This window comes from Anser cygnoides, chromosome 8, assembly GCF_040182565.1.
Source record: "Anser cygnoides isolate HZ-2024a breed goose chromosome 8, Taihu_goose_T2T_genome, whole genome shotgun sequence".
In the NCBI taxonomy this organism is placed as follows: domain Eukaryota; kingdom Metazoa; phylum Chordata; class Aves; order Anseriformes; family Anatidae; genus Anser; species Anser cygnoides.
This window is the reverse complement of record NC_089880.1, coordinates 23,749,475-23,764,543: the sequence shown is the minus strand read 5'-3', so window position 1 is coordinate 23,764,543 and position 15,069 is coordinate 23,749,475. Positions and strand designations below refer to the sequence as shown.

The following is a 15,069-nucleotide window of genomic DNA, read 5'->3' as shown; positions in this document are numbered from 1 at the left end:
GAGAACGAACTGGCTCCAAGCAATGTCAGTGATAGAACAGAGGAAACTCCAACATAAACCACAAGCATAATGCTGACTTCAGACTTGAAAAGACTGGCTTAGTTGTAGCATGTTTGTTCCGTTACTTAGTTCTTCTGTTCTGTACAGTTGTATTGTTGGGACAGTACTGAAATCTCTGCAGGCTTGGGTGTTCAGCCCTGAGTCTATTCAGATTACTCAGCAAGCACTTTGCTGACCTAAGAAGTGTTTGTTATCTCCCCACATCCTCTAGATCTTCCAGGGGTTTGCTTTTCTAGATTTGCTGTGGGAACTCTTTCAGAAACCACGTAAGCCCGATGACCAAGTATTTTTACCTACCATATTTTGCTTTTCCAGGAGAAGCTCCTGTAGCATAGAGTCTGTGGCACAAGCTGGATGATTTTGCACAATTACTATAACAGTTAGAGGAGACTATTAGCTGGGGAGGGACTCTGTCAGTTCTGCAGCAAGATTAGGACTTTTGGAACCAACCCTGAGCGCTTGCCTCCCTGGGGGTCTGAGCTCCCAAGGGGCTCAGACAGCTAGGAAGCTAAACAAGAAGTATGTTCATTTCAGTTTGCTTTGATTTCTGTACTATAGAAAGAAGTATGACAGATGATGCTACTTAGGCTTGGATTAGACTGGCTTTGAAAATATTTCTGTAAATAGAGTTCAGGGTTGCAGTTGACAACAGATGACAATAAGGGTAGCTTCAGTTAGAGGCAAGGGACAGTCTAAAAGAGCTTATGTTAGATTATTTGGTCTAGTGTGTCCCTCTAAGACAGATTATAACTAATTTGACCATATGAAAATATGAGAACCAGGGGCACCTTTGGCATTTGTAACTTTATTGCAGAAAAAAAAATCCACTATAAACATATTTTACAAAGAAAGTTGCACTTTGGTGTTGGGTGAGTTTTCCTCCTCACCCCTTTCCCCTGGACAGCAACCTGTGGGAAGCCAGAACAGCCAGCCCCTGCCCTTTTGGTTTTGTGCAGAGACAATTTCCAGCTATGCCAGCCTGCACCAGTTCCAGCCAGGATGGAGTTCTATTTTCCACCACTAACTTGCCTCTCTTTGTGCGAAAAACCAGTAGCACCCTGCCCTCCGGCAGGGGAAACAAGTCTGTAGCTAGGGAGATTGCTCTGTGCAGACAATGCTTGATACAAAAGCTTTGGAGCTGTGACAATTGCCCTTTAGTTTTCATGCAATAATAGTAGGGAGAGAACCAACCGTTCTTCCCTATTGTACTGGGCATCCTTACAATAAACAGATGCAAGGCCAAAGCCAACAGCTGAATCTGAAATGCTCCGCAGCCACTTGTCAGCCACTTCGGAAGTAGTACCGCAGGAAGGAGGAACTGCTGCTTTACCCAGTTCATCTATTTGGCCCAGACCAGTTCTGCTCCACCTTTGAGCCTTGCAGATAATTTGAGCCCTGCTGATGGGCAAATTCCCCTTTCCCTGCTAAGAAAAGCAATAACAGAACTGGAAAAAAATAGGTACTTTGTGAGTCTATCCGTCCTTTGTGGGGTCCACGTGTTGCTACTGAAAGGAGAGGAGAGACAGAGGCTTCTAAGAGCAATGTGGTAGATAACTTCTAGTCCTTGCTGTATCCCAAGGGAACAACTACCTTAGTCAAAAATCAAACACTCTAGAGAAGGCATGTGTTTCTCTTTACCTGCAGTCACATGTGAATTAAAAAACAGGAGCAGGTACTAATTGCATGAATACTTCCATGTCATGCACTATCAGGTCTTTTTGAAGTGAGGGCATCTGAAGATCCTGACTTGCACTCAGAGGCTCTGGTCTCTGGGTTTCTTTGAAGGACCTTAAAAGTCTTGCAGTTTACAGCAGTGATATTTTGAGGCAAAAATGCAGAATCTAATCAGCCTAACAGCTAGAAAGGGAAGGGGAAGAAGGCACCTACATCCAGCATATGTCCTCATGACACTAACTGGCTCAAAAAACAACATTAAAAGGTAAAGAAGCTTTGGCCTTGCACTGACAGAGGAGGGACAGTGCAGAGCTAGATTTGTACAACAATTTTCAGAAACCAGATGCTAGCAGCAAAATGGCAGGTACCTGAGGAAAGGCACGTGTCAATCCAGACAGGAAAGTGGACTAAAGCACTTACGGAGCCTGAGCAAGGAGTTATGCATATGCTAAAAATGTCAAGTATGGGAGACCCAGTTTCCTAAGTTTGGTGAGACCAAATTAGTGTGTCTAGTTGGCAATAGACTGAGTTCTGTCAAGCCCTGTTGAGCTAAAATCATGCTCGTTTCCTTCCAGCGACTTCAAAGCAACATAGGTAGCGAGGGTGCTTCTCTAGTGGCCACACAACTGTTTTCCCTAAAAGAGAAAAGGTGTGCATGTAGGAAGGAAGCAGAGTAGTCTGTCACGCTCCCAGCAGGTGTTTCAGGATGTGCAGTGTCAAGCCCAGGACTAAAGCTGAAACAGGAGCAAAAAAAAGTGCAAGAAAAAAAAATACTTAAAAACACAGAACAAGAGGGAGCCTAAGAGAACTGATCTTCTCATCCTTGGATCCCTCAGAAAACAGCAGTCTCCTTTGCTAGCACTTTGCTGACCCCATCAGTGTAACAGCTTTTGCATGGATCACTTGCCCATCTCCTTTGAAAGCAGCAGCTGCAAAGATGGACAGAAGAACTCCATGCAGAATGTGATGGTCAAAGTTGTCTTGGCTAATCGGTCACCACACAAAAAGGAGGAGGCACCTCTTCGGGGCGCCTTTTTGAGGAGAGCCTGGAGGAGTAAGCCAGACCTGGGCTCTGATTCCCAACATAAAAACTTCAACAACAAACTATTTAAAAAATCTAAAACCAAAAGCCGCCTGAAAAAAAAATATTCTTTCAGTTGTGTGCAAGTCAGAGCCCCCTCATTCGTCAGCAGATTGTCTGGGACCAAGTCCTCAAGGCCTTCTCCTCTGGGAAGTTCAGCCTGCCAGGCGGAGGACAGCCTGGGTGCCTAGTAGCTGTAGAGTGAGAGGGGAGTGTCCTCCATCATGTCATCCTGGAAGCAGAGAAAAGCGTGTTTTAACGTGCCTGATGGCATACAGCCCCAGCCTCGCCATCCACACTGTCACAGCAGGGATATTTGCCCAGCCATCAACACAAATGTTGTCCCTGTGCAGTTCCCGGGTCTTTGGACAGTCACTCTTCCCTTTTAATGAAGCTCTGGGAGAGAAGAGGTGCATGCAGGGAGAGGATGTGGAAAACCCTGGCTGTGGAGAACTCTACTCAAGCTGTGACAGCATCAGCTTGCTTGCTAGCTGCAGGACAGCAGCAGTAAACCTGTCCCACCCCTGGAGCAGAGCACAGAGCCTGCTTCGTCATAGTCACAAGGCAAATACATCAGAACACAGGGGAAGAGGCTAGGAAGGTGTTTCAGGGGAAGTTTGGATGGTGCTCCCCTTCCTCTCTGTTTAACCTCTTAGTGTTCTCCTGCAGAGTGAGGGGAAGGCAGATTGCTTCGTTAGCTGTCACCCTTGAGATCTATCACCTCAAAGCAAACCCTGGTGGGAAGGAGAGGGACCTAAGAGGGAGCAGGGGTTGTGATCAGCATCCTTTCCCCAAATACCCCAAAACATTGCTAATAGGGGAACTGCTTAGAAGACAAAAGCCAGTACAAAGCCAGACCACGCCAGGCTGCGCTGAAGGCATCGCTCACCATGGGGAGGTCCTGGAGGCGCCGGAACTCCATGCGGCTGTTGTGCTGGCGGTATCGCAGGAAGCCCACCAGGCCGAGGATGCCCACCATGACGATGAAGACGGAGATCACTGCGATTACCAAGGGATCAGCCCTCGTTGTATCAGCCAAAGGAGAACTAGGTAGCTCTGCAAGGACACCAAGGCAATGAGGCCAAAGGAAAGCCTTCACAGGCCGGAGTAGCAAAGCCCTCTCTTTTCTCGTTCTGCTCAGTGCGACTGAGAGGAAATCTGAGGTACGCCCAACCCTTTGCCGTGTTTTGTGAGAGCAGGGACAAAAGCAGAGCATTTACCTGGGTTTTCATCATCACCAACATCCAACACAGAAGCTTTCTCATGCATGGGCTCTAAGGGGTGCTCCGGTGGAGATGTGCTGGTGGGGCTGGCGGCTATGCTTGTGGCGGAGCTGGTCACAGGGGGTCTCGCTGTGACAGTACCAGAGGCAGTCGCAGAGGATGTACTCTCTACAGTGGAGACGGGAGCAGAGGAGGTTCTGGGCTCCACGGTGCTCACCTCTGTGGCACCCACAGGGCTTGTTCCTGGCCTGGTTTCAGACCTTGCCTCTGTGGGCCCCACGGTCTGTCTGTCTGAAGGCCCCAGCTGACAGCTGTTGGTGGTTGCTGCAAAACAGGGAAAAACAAAATAGGGACAAATGATCATTTCAAAGGATAGACTACAAGTGCTGTGGGACTGGACAAAACAGAAGCAAGGCTGTAAAGAAGGCAGATGGGGACTATAGGAAAAGCAGCTTTCTGACAACCCTTCAGAAAACAAGCAGACACAGAGTGCAGACACAGCAGAGCCACACTGTGGGGCACAGTGCTAGAAAGTTCTCTTGGTTTTCCTATGTGCCAGTCTGCAATGTCAGCCAACCTCAGCCGGCCCCGCTAGTCCTGTCCTCTGTAGACAAAGGACAAGTAGGGAAACCTCTAACAGTTCTGCACAGAGCTGGAGATCACCCCGGAGCAAGAAACCGGGAAATGTCTGTCATCCCTCCTTATGGGGAGCACAAAGGGGCTGCCCAGCAACTGGGTAGCAGCATCCCCTGAGGCTGTGCCACAGCGCAGGGGGACCCCGTGACACAACCAGGGCGAAGGATACCCTTGCGCACAAACACCATGCAAATCAATGGTCAATCGATATGTGCCATGCATCGGGGGGGTGACAACCCCGAAGTGGCTGAGAATGGGATCCCAGCCCCTCGGAGCCAACCCTCAGGCTGCCCAGGGAGATCTGAATTTAAAGTATGGGTTCCCATGATAGCCCAGGGAGGGTGGGCTGCCGTTCGTGCCTGCCCATCTCCATGCCTTATGACAGAGGAGGCAGCAGGGAAGGCTCCTGTCAGGCCCCCAGCCCAGCTGAGGAGCACTGGTCAGGAAGAGATATACAAAGGCCTTCCCCACACACCATCAACATCCTCATCAGCAAGCAGCCAACAGAATTAATGCCACAAGTAACAGGGTTTGCAAGGAGGATGCTGAACTCACAGCAACTCTGCAAGTCAGTCCCGCTGAACGGGACAGGCCTAATGGCTCTTCCCAATTCCGCCCCCCTCTCCAGTTCCCACAAGAGTTCATTCACAGAAGCAGAAGGACGTTCAGCACCGTAAGCTCCTGGGTTGTGCATCTTTGGGGCAGGACTTTCTGCACAGTCAGGAAAGGCAAAACCTCACCGAGCACGTTGTTCAGAGGCGTCGTTGGGGTTGCACTGCTGGCATCATCCATTTCTTCGGTTGTGCTGAAAGGCTCCGTCACTTCACGGTCAGGCTGATTTTCTTCCAGAGTACTGGCTGTCGGGGCAGGGGAGGGGATTTCAGTGCTGCTGTTATCTGACGAGCTCACGTTGTGGTGCTCATGTTGCGTAACTGGGATGTCTGCGGGGCTGGCAGTAGCGGAAGCCTGCAGTCTCTCTCCCTCGGTTCCTGCCACGGTGGTGGCAGAGATAGAGGCATCCTCCGCCTCCGCATTGGTGACTCCAGTGACATTGAGTGTTGCAGCAGTCACGTTTTTCCCCAAACTTGTCTCTGGAACAGCAGTAGTGTCTGGACTGAGGTCAGAGGTTTCCCTGAGCTGATGAGAGGTTGGTGTGGTGCTAAGAAAAGGTGTTGTCACCGAGGTCTCTGTTGTGTTCTCTCCTTCTCCTAGGGAAGAGAGTTAAGAAATGCTGAGAAGTGTTACAGAGATCCCACACTGAAAGAAGAAACAGAGGGGGTAGCCAGGGACTGAATCTTTCCGTGTTGTTAACTCCAAATCCAGCACAGATTTGTACTTGGGGAAGGGGTTCAAAGAGCCTCCCTGCCCTCCTGGCCTCCCTGCTCTAGGGAACCTGTCTTTACCCTCCTCCCTCTCCATCCTGTGTTCCCGCTCTGTGGGGTCACCATCTCTACCCCTTCTGCCCCAGAGCACATTTGGAACCTTTTTAGAGGATTTGATTGAGAAAGTAAAGACGAGTCAGAAGTGGTGTAGAAAAAATACAAATGGGGAAAAAGTAGAAGTAGATCCTCTATCTCCCCTTGCTAGAGGAATTGTAGAAAACTGATGTTTAAAAAGTTTGTGTCTGGCGAGGGTAAGGAGTATATTGCTAGTCATCTGAGTAGAAGTGTGGGCTTGCTGTTGGAGGGAAAGGTAAAATGCAGAGCTAAAGAGTACTACAGAGCTGTAAAGCAGCTGGTGGTGTGCTTTGGGAGCTGCCTTCACGAGCTATTTATGAACGTATCAACACCATAAAGTGTGACAGTGTTCTGCTGTCACAGGGCTGGGGAGCTGCTCAGCCTCCCCCTACAGCAGGCAGGGACCTGCAGCGAGCAAGGATCCCCTAGACGGGGTGACAGCACGCCGGAGGAGGGAAGCCACAAAGCTCTTACACTGCCGTTCACAAACATGGACCCTGTGAGGGTTTTTGAGGCGTGTAAACAGGAAAAAAAACACACAGAGGAATACAGTCACATCAGGATGGACTTTCCAGACCAGTTAAGAACATCGCATGGCCGATATTTTCACTATTTCTGTCCCATGTTTCTACCTAAGCCACTGAGGCGCGATGAGCCAACTGCAGAAAAATGTAAGGGTACTGAAGGAAATCTACCTTTGTGCCCATGCTCTCCATTGCGGAGAAGCATCCGAGGCAGATGCCGTAACCAAGAGACGTTCACCCACGGACAAAGCAGCCCACTCTAGTACAAAGGCCTTGCGAAAACCACAGCAGTTTTTAAAAGCTCTTCAGAACGGACACAGTTATCAGAGCTCTTCTCCAGCTCCAGCACTTAACAGGCCCTAAAAAAAGACACAATGCATCTCGAGAGAGAGAGGCTTTCGCAGTACCCCAACCAGCTGGAGAATTCAAAACCTAGGAGCAGCCTGACAGAGCTGCGCTTCCCCGGCCCGGGCCCCAGTCCCATGAGGGCTCCCGCGGGGGAAGCACGAGGAGCTCGGCCCCGCTCGGCACATTCGGAGAACAGGCTCTCGAGAGGAGCCCCAGTTGGGGCAACTTGAACATGAAGGGCCAAAGGTGTAAGTGACGCTCCCTTTGGTGTTGCCTGTTGGCCGTGGCCGGCCGGAACACGCTCCTAAACAAAGCGAGCTGCTCTCTGAAATGGAGGAAGGTATAGGACATAGTAACACCCGGAAAGAAAAGAGCTGGGCACCGCATGCCCCGGGATCACAGCTCTTCATGTGACAATTTCCAGCCCGAAAGCCAGCACTGCTTATTCGGTGAGCTGCCAACTAGGCGAGATCCCAGCAGCTCCGGAGCCCGGGCTGGGCAGCGCTGAAGGCCCTTGGCCGGGCAGAGGCAGATGCTCAGTAAACACGTGGCTACCTGCTCCCGGGCGGCGAGGCGCACACAGAGCTGTGCTGTTGCTGCGGGGTAAACAGGAAAGGCGGTGGCCAGGTGCCCAGCCAGCAGCGAGCCTGGCTACATGCTGCTTTGAATCGCTGGCCTGTGCCTGGGCCAGCCTCCCACGGGGTGGGCAAGCTGCGATCGGGGTCATGCAGAGGAAGGATCTGGGGAGAGCTGTCTTGGACAAGAGCAAGCAACTCTGAAATGGCTGTGCTGCTTTTCTGGCTCAGAAAAGAAAAGCAGGGGGAAGGAGGATGAGTCTGGGCCCTGTGCAGGAGCTGGCATCCCTGCCGGGAGGTGCTGCGGGGCAGGAGGGTTTGTGGGGCCAAGCAGCTCCCCTCATCCTGCTAACAACACTACCCTGGTCCTGCTGTAACACAGCTCCCTGCTGTCTGTGACAAGAAATGCTGATGGGAGGAATATTTCCCTAAACTTTTCTCCACAAGGAGCCACACGGCTCCTTCTCACGGAATTGCCCGGTGCCCGTGACTGCCAGGGAAGTGGTGCCCAGTAGCACACACTGCTCCAGCCCCGCATCCAACAGGAACGTAGCGGGACCCTTTCAGGAAGGTTTGTGCTATAGCAGCAGCCTGAATGGGTGCGCTGTAACACCACAACATGTAAAACCCAGTTTGCAGAGAATTGCGGTAGAAATGTTAAAATTGGCAGGTATGGAACAGGAATGGGAACAGCTTGGGCAGCAGGGATGCCCTCGGGGGCCTTTGAGCACCGCAGGAGTTGATGGCACCTGGATTAGCATGTCACCGAGCCCAGCACAAATCAGCACACCAGTTCAGGAAACAAAGGAGAGCCTGAAAAAAAAGGAGAGCCTAAACCAAGCTAACACAAAAACTCAAGCCATTAGGAGATGACAGTGAGAAGATAGTGAACAAGGCAAAAGCCATAATATGGACAAACAGACAAAAGACAGGGAGTAAATCCTGGTCACTCAGGGACAGACAGACAAAAGATCGCCATCACTGTCTATCAGCTTCTAAGAGTAAGGGCACATCCAAAGCCAGCACAAGCCACCAAGCCAAACACCAGGGGAAGTACCTGGTACCTGCAATTCGGAGCTTGTCAGCACGTGGATGCTAAAGAGCACAAGCACCAGTGTGTTTTTCTTTAGTTTTGTTTTAAATTAAAAATACCCCTCCAGGGTTTTGCATCAAGATTTGCGACGTTGTTGGTTTGATGTCCCAGCTTCGATTCCCCCAGTTTTATCATGGAAACAGGCACCAACTGCAACCCACTCCCCCCCAGCTCTGGCGCAAAGCGTGCAGTGCAGCGGGGCAGAGCACGGCTCTGCTGCGAAGCCACAGAGGCTGGCTGCGCTGGATGAGACCCAGCAAACTCCACGCCAGCTGTGATCCTCCGGGATCCAACCACTGCTCCGCTCTGGATCCTCGGTGCCCTCTAATTCTGAAAATCCCCAGCTCCAGCAGCGTGGCTGCTGCTCCAGTCGCTAAGTGATGATGATTTCAGATGTTTATTAGCTACTTACAGGGATGCAGGTCAGAGCTCGTTACTCTGGCATCTTCCTGGAGGAGCTCTGCTTCCTGCACCAGATGCCAGGGAGGCTGCGGCTGCATTGCCTACGGCATCGTCCTCATCACCTCCTGCGGACGAGGGAACCAGGCCCTTCTCTCAGATGGGAAGGGAAGGAGTTAGTGCAGACACTTCACCCTCCCTGGGATCCTCCAAGGCCCCACAGTTGCAGCACACCAAGACAGCTGGTGAAGGCGCAGTCACCCTCGGATCATAACGAAGCAACAACAGCCGCACTGCGAGTGAAGAAGCCAGACCAGCTGCGCGAGCTCCGATAATAACAGCATCTCTGTTTCCCTGATGGGGAACCACGGGGAGGTTTGCTTCGGTCATGCTGCAGTTCCTGCTAACACAGAGCTGGCTGGCTGGCCTCTGGCTGTCCTGCCCCTGCGTCTGTGCTCACCACCAGGCTCAGTGTGTTTGGTGAGAACCAGCGATCTCAGACCACATCGGGGCAGGGCTGGTGGAAACGGAGCGGCAGCTCCCATCAGATAGTGCTGACTGCAGTGACCTCTGTCTGGGAACCGAGAGGGGCGAAGGAAGAGAGAGGCCCTGAGGGAGGAGGGCTGCAGCCAGCCAAGAAGCCCCCGTCTTGGAGAGGGGTGGGAAACGCTCCCTGCTTTGCAAGGGAAGGGAGGGCTCTGAGCATCAGCCCCCAGCTCCAGCCCCTCTCCAGGGCTGCAACGACAACACTGACGGACCTCCACACATCAGCCGTGCTCCCACCAGCTCTGCAGCAGACGTGGTATAAATATGCCAGAGTGAAGGAAGCCAGCTCTGCAGGAGACGGGGCTGTTCCTGCTTTGCACTCCCTGCCCGAGCTTCGGGGCTGGGGCCAAGCAAGGGGCCGAGGAAGGTTTGTACGAGCACATACAACCAGGACAGGGCACCGCTGCTCTCAGGGCAGCGCGCAGAGCGGGGATGTCTCCTCCGTCCAGCCAGGTCTCACCTCTGCCACGGCAGCCACCCCACCCTGTATTTGTCTCTCAGAATAAAACAGGGCAGCGAGACAGAGCGGGGACCACAGCTGGACCAGCCTGTGGACAAGCGTGTCCACAAACCTGTCCAAGTCTCAGAGGTGTCTTCTGCACCCTCCTCTCAGCCAGAAACAGCAGCCTGAGCTCCCCAAGGGTCAACATAAATCCAGCTCCAATTCACAGGCTTTACCACCGTTTCTAAAATCCCTCTTAGAGCGAGCCCAGGGTGAGATGTAGGAGTCGCGTAGGGTAGGGAAGCCAGTGGCAGGCTGGTTGCAGGGGCTTGAGAGGGCAGAGCACCGGGGTGCAGCCCGCAGTCACCGCTGGAAGGGGCCCACGGAGACACAGACAAGAGCCGAGAGCAAAGAAGAGAAAGGATCCACCCAGGATTTGACTAAAAGTGCCGATCGGAGCAGGGCTCCCTGGTGCTGATGTATCTATCCCCCCACGCAGGCTGTCACTGCGGATGGCACTCACTTGAATCAGCTTCCTACGGAATGACTGTCAAACCACTACTCTGATTCACAGAGAAGGCACCCAAAACCTTCCAAAACGCTATTTTTGTGCACTAACTGAATCCAGTTTCCATTTAAGCGTAACAGCTCAGGTCACAAACGATATAGTAAAATGCAAAATTAAGATAATATTTAAAGAGTAACAGCCTAAGCTGTAACCTATATGTATTTAAGCAATTATATCTTCTTGCTTAGCAAAGTACTCCATTAAGTGCAGAAATTATCTTTTGTTGCCAGTTATTACATCTTGATGGTTACCAACCAAGGGTAATTAAACAACCTCTTCAAGGAAAAGGAGCTTAAGCATAAATGCACATAAAGCCATATAAGTGGGATTTAAAACCAAGGCTCTTAATTTCATTTAAAAGCAGAACCAGAGCGTCTGCTGATCAGATAGCAGCCCAGCCTGACCTCAGAGCCCAGAATTAAGGAACCCGGGTGGCGGAGGTGTCGGGAGCCCTTCGGGTGGGTGCCGGATGCGCCCAGGGATGCTGCAGAGCAAACACCCTCCCCATGGCAACACGAGGCTCACGGACACAGACCCGGAGCAAAGGGCAGCTGCTTTGTACGCTCGGTCCCAGTCTGATCCCCCGCAGGACCTCGGTGGAGGTGGGACGCCACCAGGCTGAATTTGCAGCAGGTTCCAGCAGGATCCCTACCAGGGCTGATGCCGGGACTGTCCCTGTCTGTGTCGCAGCAGAGAGGGGCTGAACAGGCTCTGGGTGCCGCAGGGAGTCCAGGCGTGGGGCACAGGGACGGATCCGTCCTTGCAGCCCACCTGGGGACCGCAGAGGCGCCCTTGCACATCACAAGTTAATTCACACCACCCACAGGGCCCCTGCGAGCTGAGCCGTGCCGTGCCGTGCCCCGTTGCGCAGGCAGCAGAACCGAGGGAGCTCAGCTAGAGGTGCTGAGCGCCCAGCGCGGCTCTGGAAGCTGGCCAGGCCAGGCGCGTTGCAAAACGAGGGCTGTGGTGTAAGGGACAGGAATAGAAACCAGGTCTCCTGACCGAGAAGCTCCTTCCAGCCCGATAGGCAGACGGCCTCGAGCTGAGCACGAGACGGGGCTCAGATTAGATACAGGGTGCTGAGCGAGTGCGGCGCCGGGGAAGGACAGCTCAGCGCCCAACCTGCCTGGGCAGGCAGGAGGATGCTTCCCCAGGGCATCTGTAGATGCCGGGCCTGAGGTGTGAGCCCCTGGGGAGCAAAAAGGGGAGGCAGGAGCGTGGTGGCACCGCATTTGGGATGGGGGCACCGGACCACGGTGGCACGGCAGAGATGGGCAGAGGGAGAGCTGCGAGAGCAGAGATGAGCAGACCTGGGAACAGCAACAAAAATGCCAAGCGCGAGTTCTTCAATACCAGGAAAAGCCAAAAAAAAAAAAAAACAAAAAACCCACGGCACAGACATGCCCAGGGCATGCAGCAGTGCCGGAGCCTGTGCCGGGGAGGTGCAAGTCGTGGCTTTGCCTGGCCACCACCATCTCCCCAGCCAGTTATTTTCCACTGGCCACATGCAGCTACAGAGCACCCTGCTTGGCAGGAAGGTGTCCGGGAGGCTCCCACGCTGGTTGCTCCGTACCCGAGGACGAGGACTGAGCTGCGATGAAGATGCCTTTGCCCAGGACTGCTGGGAGCACGGCCAGCACCCAACGCCTGCCCTCATCTGGGGCTGCAGACCCCAATAAACACAGCAACAGCAGGGAGATCTGGCATCAGCCGGCCCCAGCCCTGATTACTTCAGGAGCCACAGCTGCAGTGGAGGAAGCACTCATGTCATTAGGAGAAAATTAATTAGCCGGTTGCCTTAATAGCAGCCCCATGTCAGCAGGGAGCCTAGACAGCGTGCTATGAGCTGGAGGAGAGCCTGCAGGGCTGCTTGGGCCCCAGACCTTACGAGAGCTGCCCTGCAGAGCACGGCATCGCCGCGTGGCAGCCCCACAGAAACCCCAGCAGTGACTGTGTCCGTCCTTCGGCTCTTCCCAGCTCTCCTTGGCGTGGAGGGATGGGGCCAAGGGAGCTGAAGGAGGCGAGTGCTTCAAGCATGTGCCATCAGGGTCCTGATGGATGGGGAGGAGAGAGCACGTGTGTAAATGGCACCCACGGCACGTCTGCGGGGCACGTTGCCTGCACGCACAACCCCAGGCACCCACAAGCGGGGCTCCCTCCACTTGTGCTGCCCGCAGCCCTGCGCTGTCCCCTCCGCTCGCGAGGCAGCTCAGCGTGAAGAGGGGAGGCAGCAAAATGCCCAGCCCAAAGCTACGCCAGGGGTTTATTTTTAAGGCTAATGGTGCCGGAGGAAGTGGATTTCCGCAGGCAGCAAAGAAAGGCTGCATTGAGAGCTGGGGTGGGCAGAGCACAGGGGACACGGCAGCACCAGCCCCTGCCTGGCCCCACGGCAAACACGGCCAGAGGGGGGCAAAGAGGATCGGCACTGGGAGCAGGGCAGAGACCCGTCTGGGTGCCTGGTTTTGGGCAGGTTTGTGGGGTGGCTGCTGGCTTTGGGGCCAACCTCACCGTGACCCCTTTCCACCATCACTGTCCTGTTGGGATTCTCTGCTGTCTCGTTGAGGACTGAGTTTGCCATGTGGTTTTCGTTACTGGTGGCAGCTCTTCCGTGCCATCTATTTCACAAAATATTTGCTCTCCCAAGCTGGGGCTGGGACTAGCTAGCAGATCCAAAAGCTGCGAGGATGAGGGCCAGGCCAGCCGCATAGGTGCCATTTCCTGAGGCCACCAAGGGACACTGGGATTGGGATATTAGGCACGAAACAACCCAGGAAAAGTCCAGCGCAATGTTAATTCTGGCACGTCCCAGCGCTTTGAGTCTTGGACGTTGCAGCAAGAGGGCTCCTACGAGCCAGCAGAGGAAGGCAGCTCCCTGGGGTACCCCGGCGTGCGAGACGGGGCCAGCTCAGGCAGCAGCAGCCCCGAGCTCCTGCACTGCTGCACCCCGTAACGGCACGGCCGCCCTCGCACGGGCAGCACGGCATTACCCAGGGCTTTGCCAACATAACGGGGTCCAGTTTGGGACCGCTTCACCGTGCTCAGCCTCAAACCCAGACAAACCGCATCCGGGGTGCGAAACCTCAGCCTGAGCTCCTGCTCAAAACCTCAGCCGCTCCCAGTGCCGGGCACCCACGGGGGGGCTCCTACCAGCCGGCTGGTTATTAGAGGCAGAAATGCATCAAAAAAAAAATAAAAATAGCGTCTCCCTTCATCCCCAACCGCTGCCCTTCGCCGCGCTGTGACCCGATCGGGGTCTGGCTGAGTTTTTTTTTCGTTTTCCTTTTCTCTTAGCAGCAAAGCACAGGGACCACGCTTGCTCGCCGAGACCCCCCCCCCCCCCCCCCCGCCCGCTTTGTCACTGCCACGGCCAGGGGATGGCGACGGCTCCTGCCCCGCCGCGTGGCCGCCAGCGCGACGCTGCGAGCCCACGTGGGGACGGGGCTACCGGGGGGGGGGGCTCGGGCTACCGGCGGGGCTCCCCCCATGCGGCTCCGGGGGTCGCCGCCACCTCCCCTCCCGCTTTGTCCCCGGTCCCCTCGGTGCCGGCTCCGAGGCTCGGGCCGGGGACCGGAGCTCGGCTCCTCGGGGCGACCCCCCCCCCGGGCACCCCCTCCTCGCCCCCCCTCCCCCCAGCTCTCGGGGTTTGCCCAAATTTCGGGGCGCGCCCCGCAGGGTCCCGGCTGCGGGCGGCGGAGCCCCCAGCCCCGACGGCGCCCCCCAGCACCCCCCGGTGCTGCGAGCCCGGCGGGACCCCCCTCATCCTCCCCCTTTATTTCTCCCCCCCCCGCCCCATCCCGGTGGCTGCCCCCGGTACCTGGCAGGGCGCAGAGCAGGCAGCAGGCGGCGGCGAGGCGGAGCAGGGCGCCCCGCGTCCCCTCCATGCTGGGCCGAGCCGCGCTGCCTCCGCCGGCGGCACCGGGGCGGGAGCGGGGCGGGACCGGCGGCGGGGCCGGGGCGGGGCGGGCCGGTAAGCGGGGCGGCCCCGGTGGTGGGTGTGCGGGGAGGGGGGATGCTGACACCCACCCCGTGCTTGAACCGGCCCCGTTTGGGTCTTGGCACCCCCGAGCCCGGGCGTCCCCGTCCCGGGCATCCCCTGCCTTGTCCCGTGTTCCCCCCCCCGCCCCCGGTGCGGTCCAGGTACCCCCGGTCCGGTCCCTCCTCAGCATCCCCCACTCTGGTTCCTCATCCCCTCTGGTACCCCCCGTTGAGCCCAACACCCCCGTTTCTGCCCCATGCGTTGTTGATGGCCAAGCACAACAGGCAGCGTCCCCCTGGGGTCCCTGTGCCACTTTGGGGTGCCTGGGCTGGGAGCGGGGTGCCCCAGGTGTCCCTGGATGCTGCCCTGGGTGGGCAGTGGGGGTGCCACGACTGGTTCCTCGGGGCACCCCGCAGCCCTGTCCCACCCGGCCTCTTGGGGTCTGGCCAGCCCCGTCTGGGCACTGC

At 55.4% G+C, this 15,069-nt stretch overlaps 1 protein-coding gene across 2 annotated transcripts; it reads right to left on the bottom strand.

Annotated features, from left to right (window-relative positions):
* Nucleotides 1-845: 845 nt before the first annotated feature.
* On the bottom strand, nt 846-14,594 carry LOC106033057 (uncharacterized). 2 transcript variants are annotated; one of them, XM_067001387.1, is made up of 5 exons: nt 14,441-14,594; nt 5,415-5,882; nt 4,036-4,362; nt 3,705-3,871; nt 846-3,047 (listed from the first exon to the last, which is right to left on the bottom strand). In XM_067001387.1, exons 1-5 carry the CDS (start codon nt 14,505-14,507, stop codon nt 3,003-3,005), a joined length of 1,074 nt encoding a protein of 357 aa, XP_066857488.1. In that variant the 5' UTR covers nt 14,508-14,594; the 3' UTR covers nt 846-3,002. The 2 variants fall into 2 exon arrangements, with proteins under 2 accessions (XP_066857488.1, XP_047914929.2); XM_048058972.2 differs by lacking the exon at nt 14,441-14,594 and adding an exon at nt 6,827-7,024.
* Nucleotides 14,595-15,069: the final 475 nt, after the last annotated feature.

Bases quoted from the DNA above. Each gene is read 5' to 3' on its own strand.
- LOC106033057 (XM_067001387.1), bottom strand. From the start codon at position 14,507: ATGGAGGGGACGCGGGGCGCCCTGCTCCGCCTCGCCGCCGCCTGCTGC. The intron at 5,883-14,440 runs GTACCGGGGGCA...TCTCTTCCCTAG, and splicing joins CCTGCTCTGCGCCCTGCCAG to GAGAAGGAGAGAACACAACA. The intron at 3,872-4,035 runs GTAAATGCTCTG...GTGTCCTTGCAG, and splicing joins TGGTGATGATGAAAACCCAG to AGCTACCTAGTTCTCCTTTG.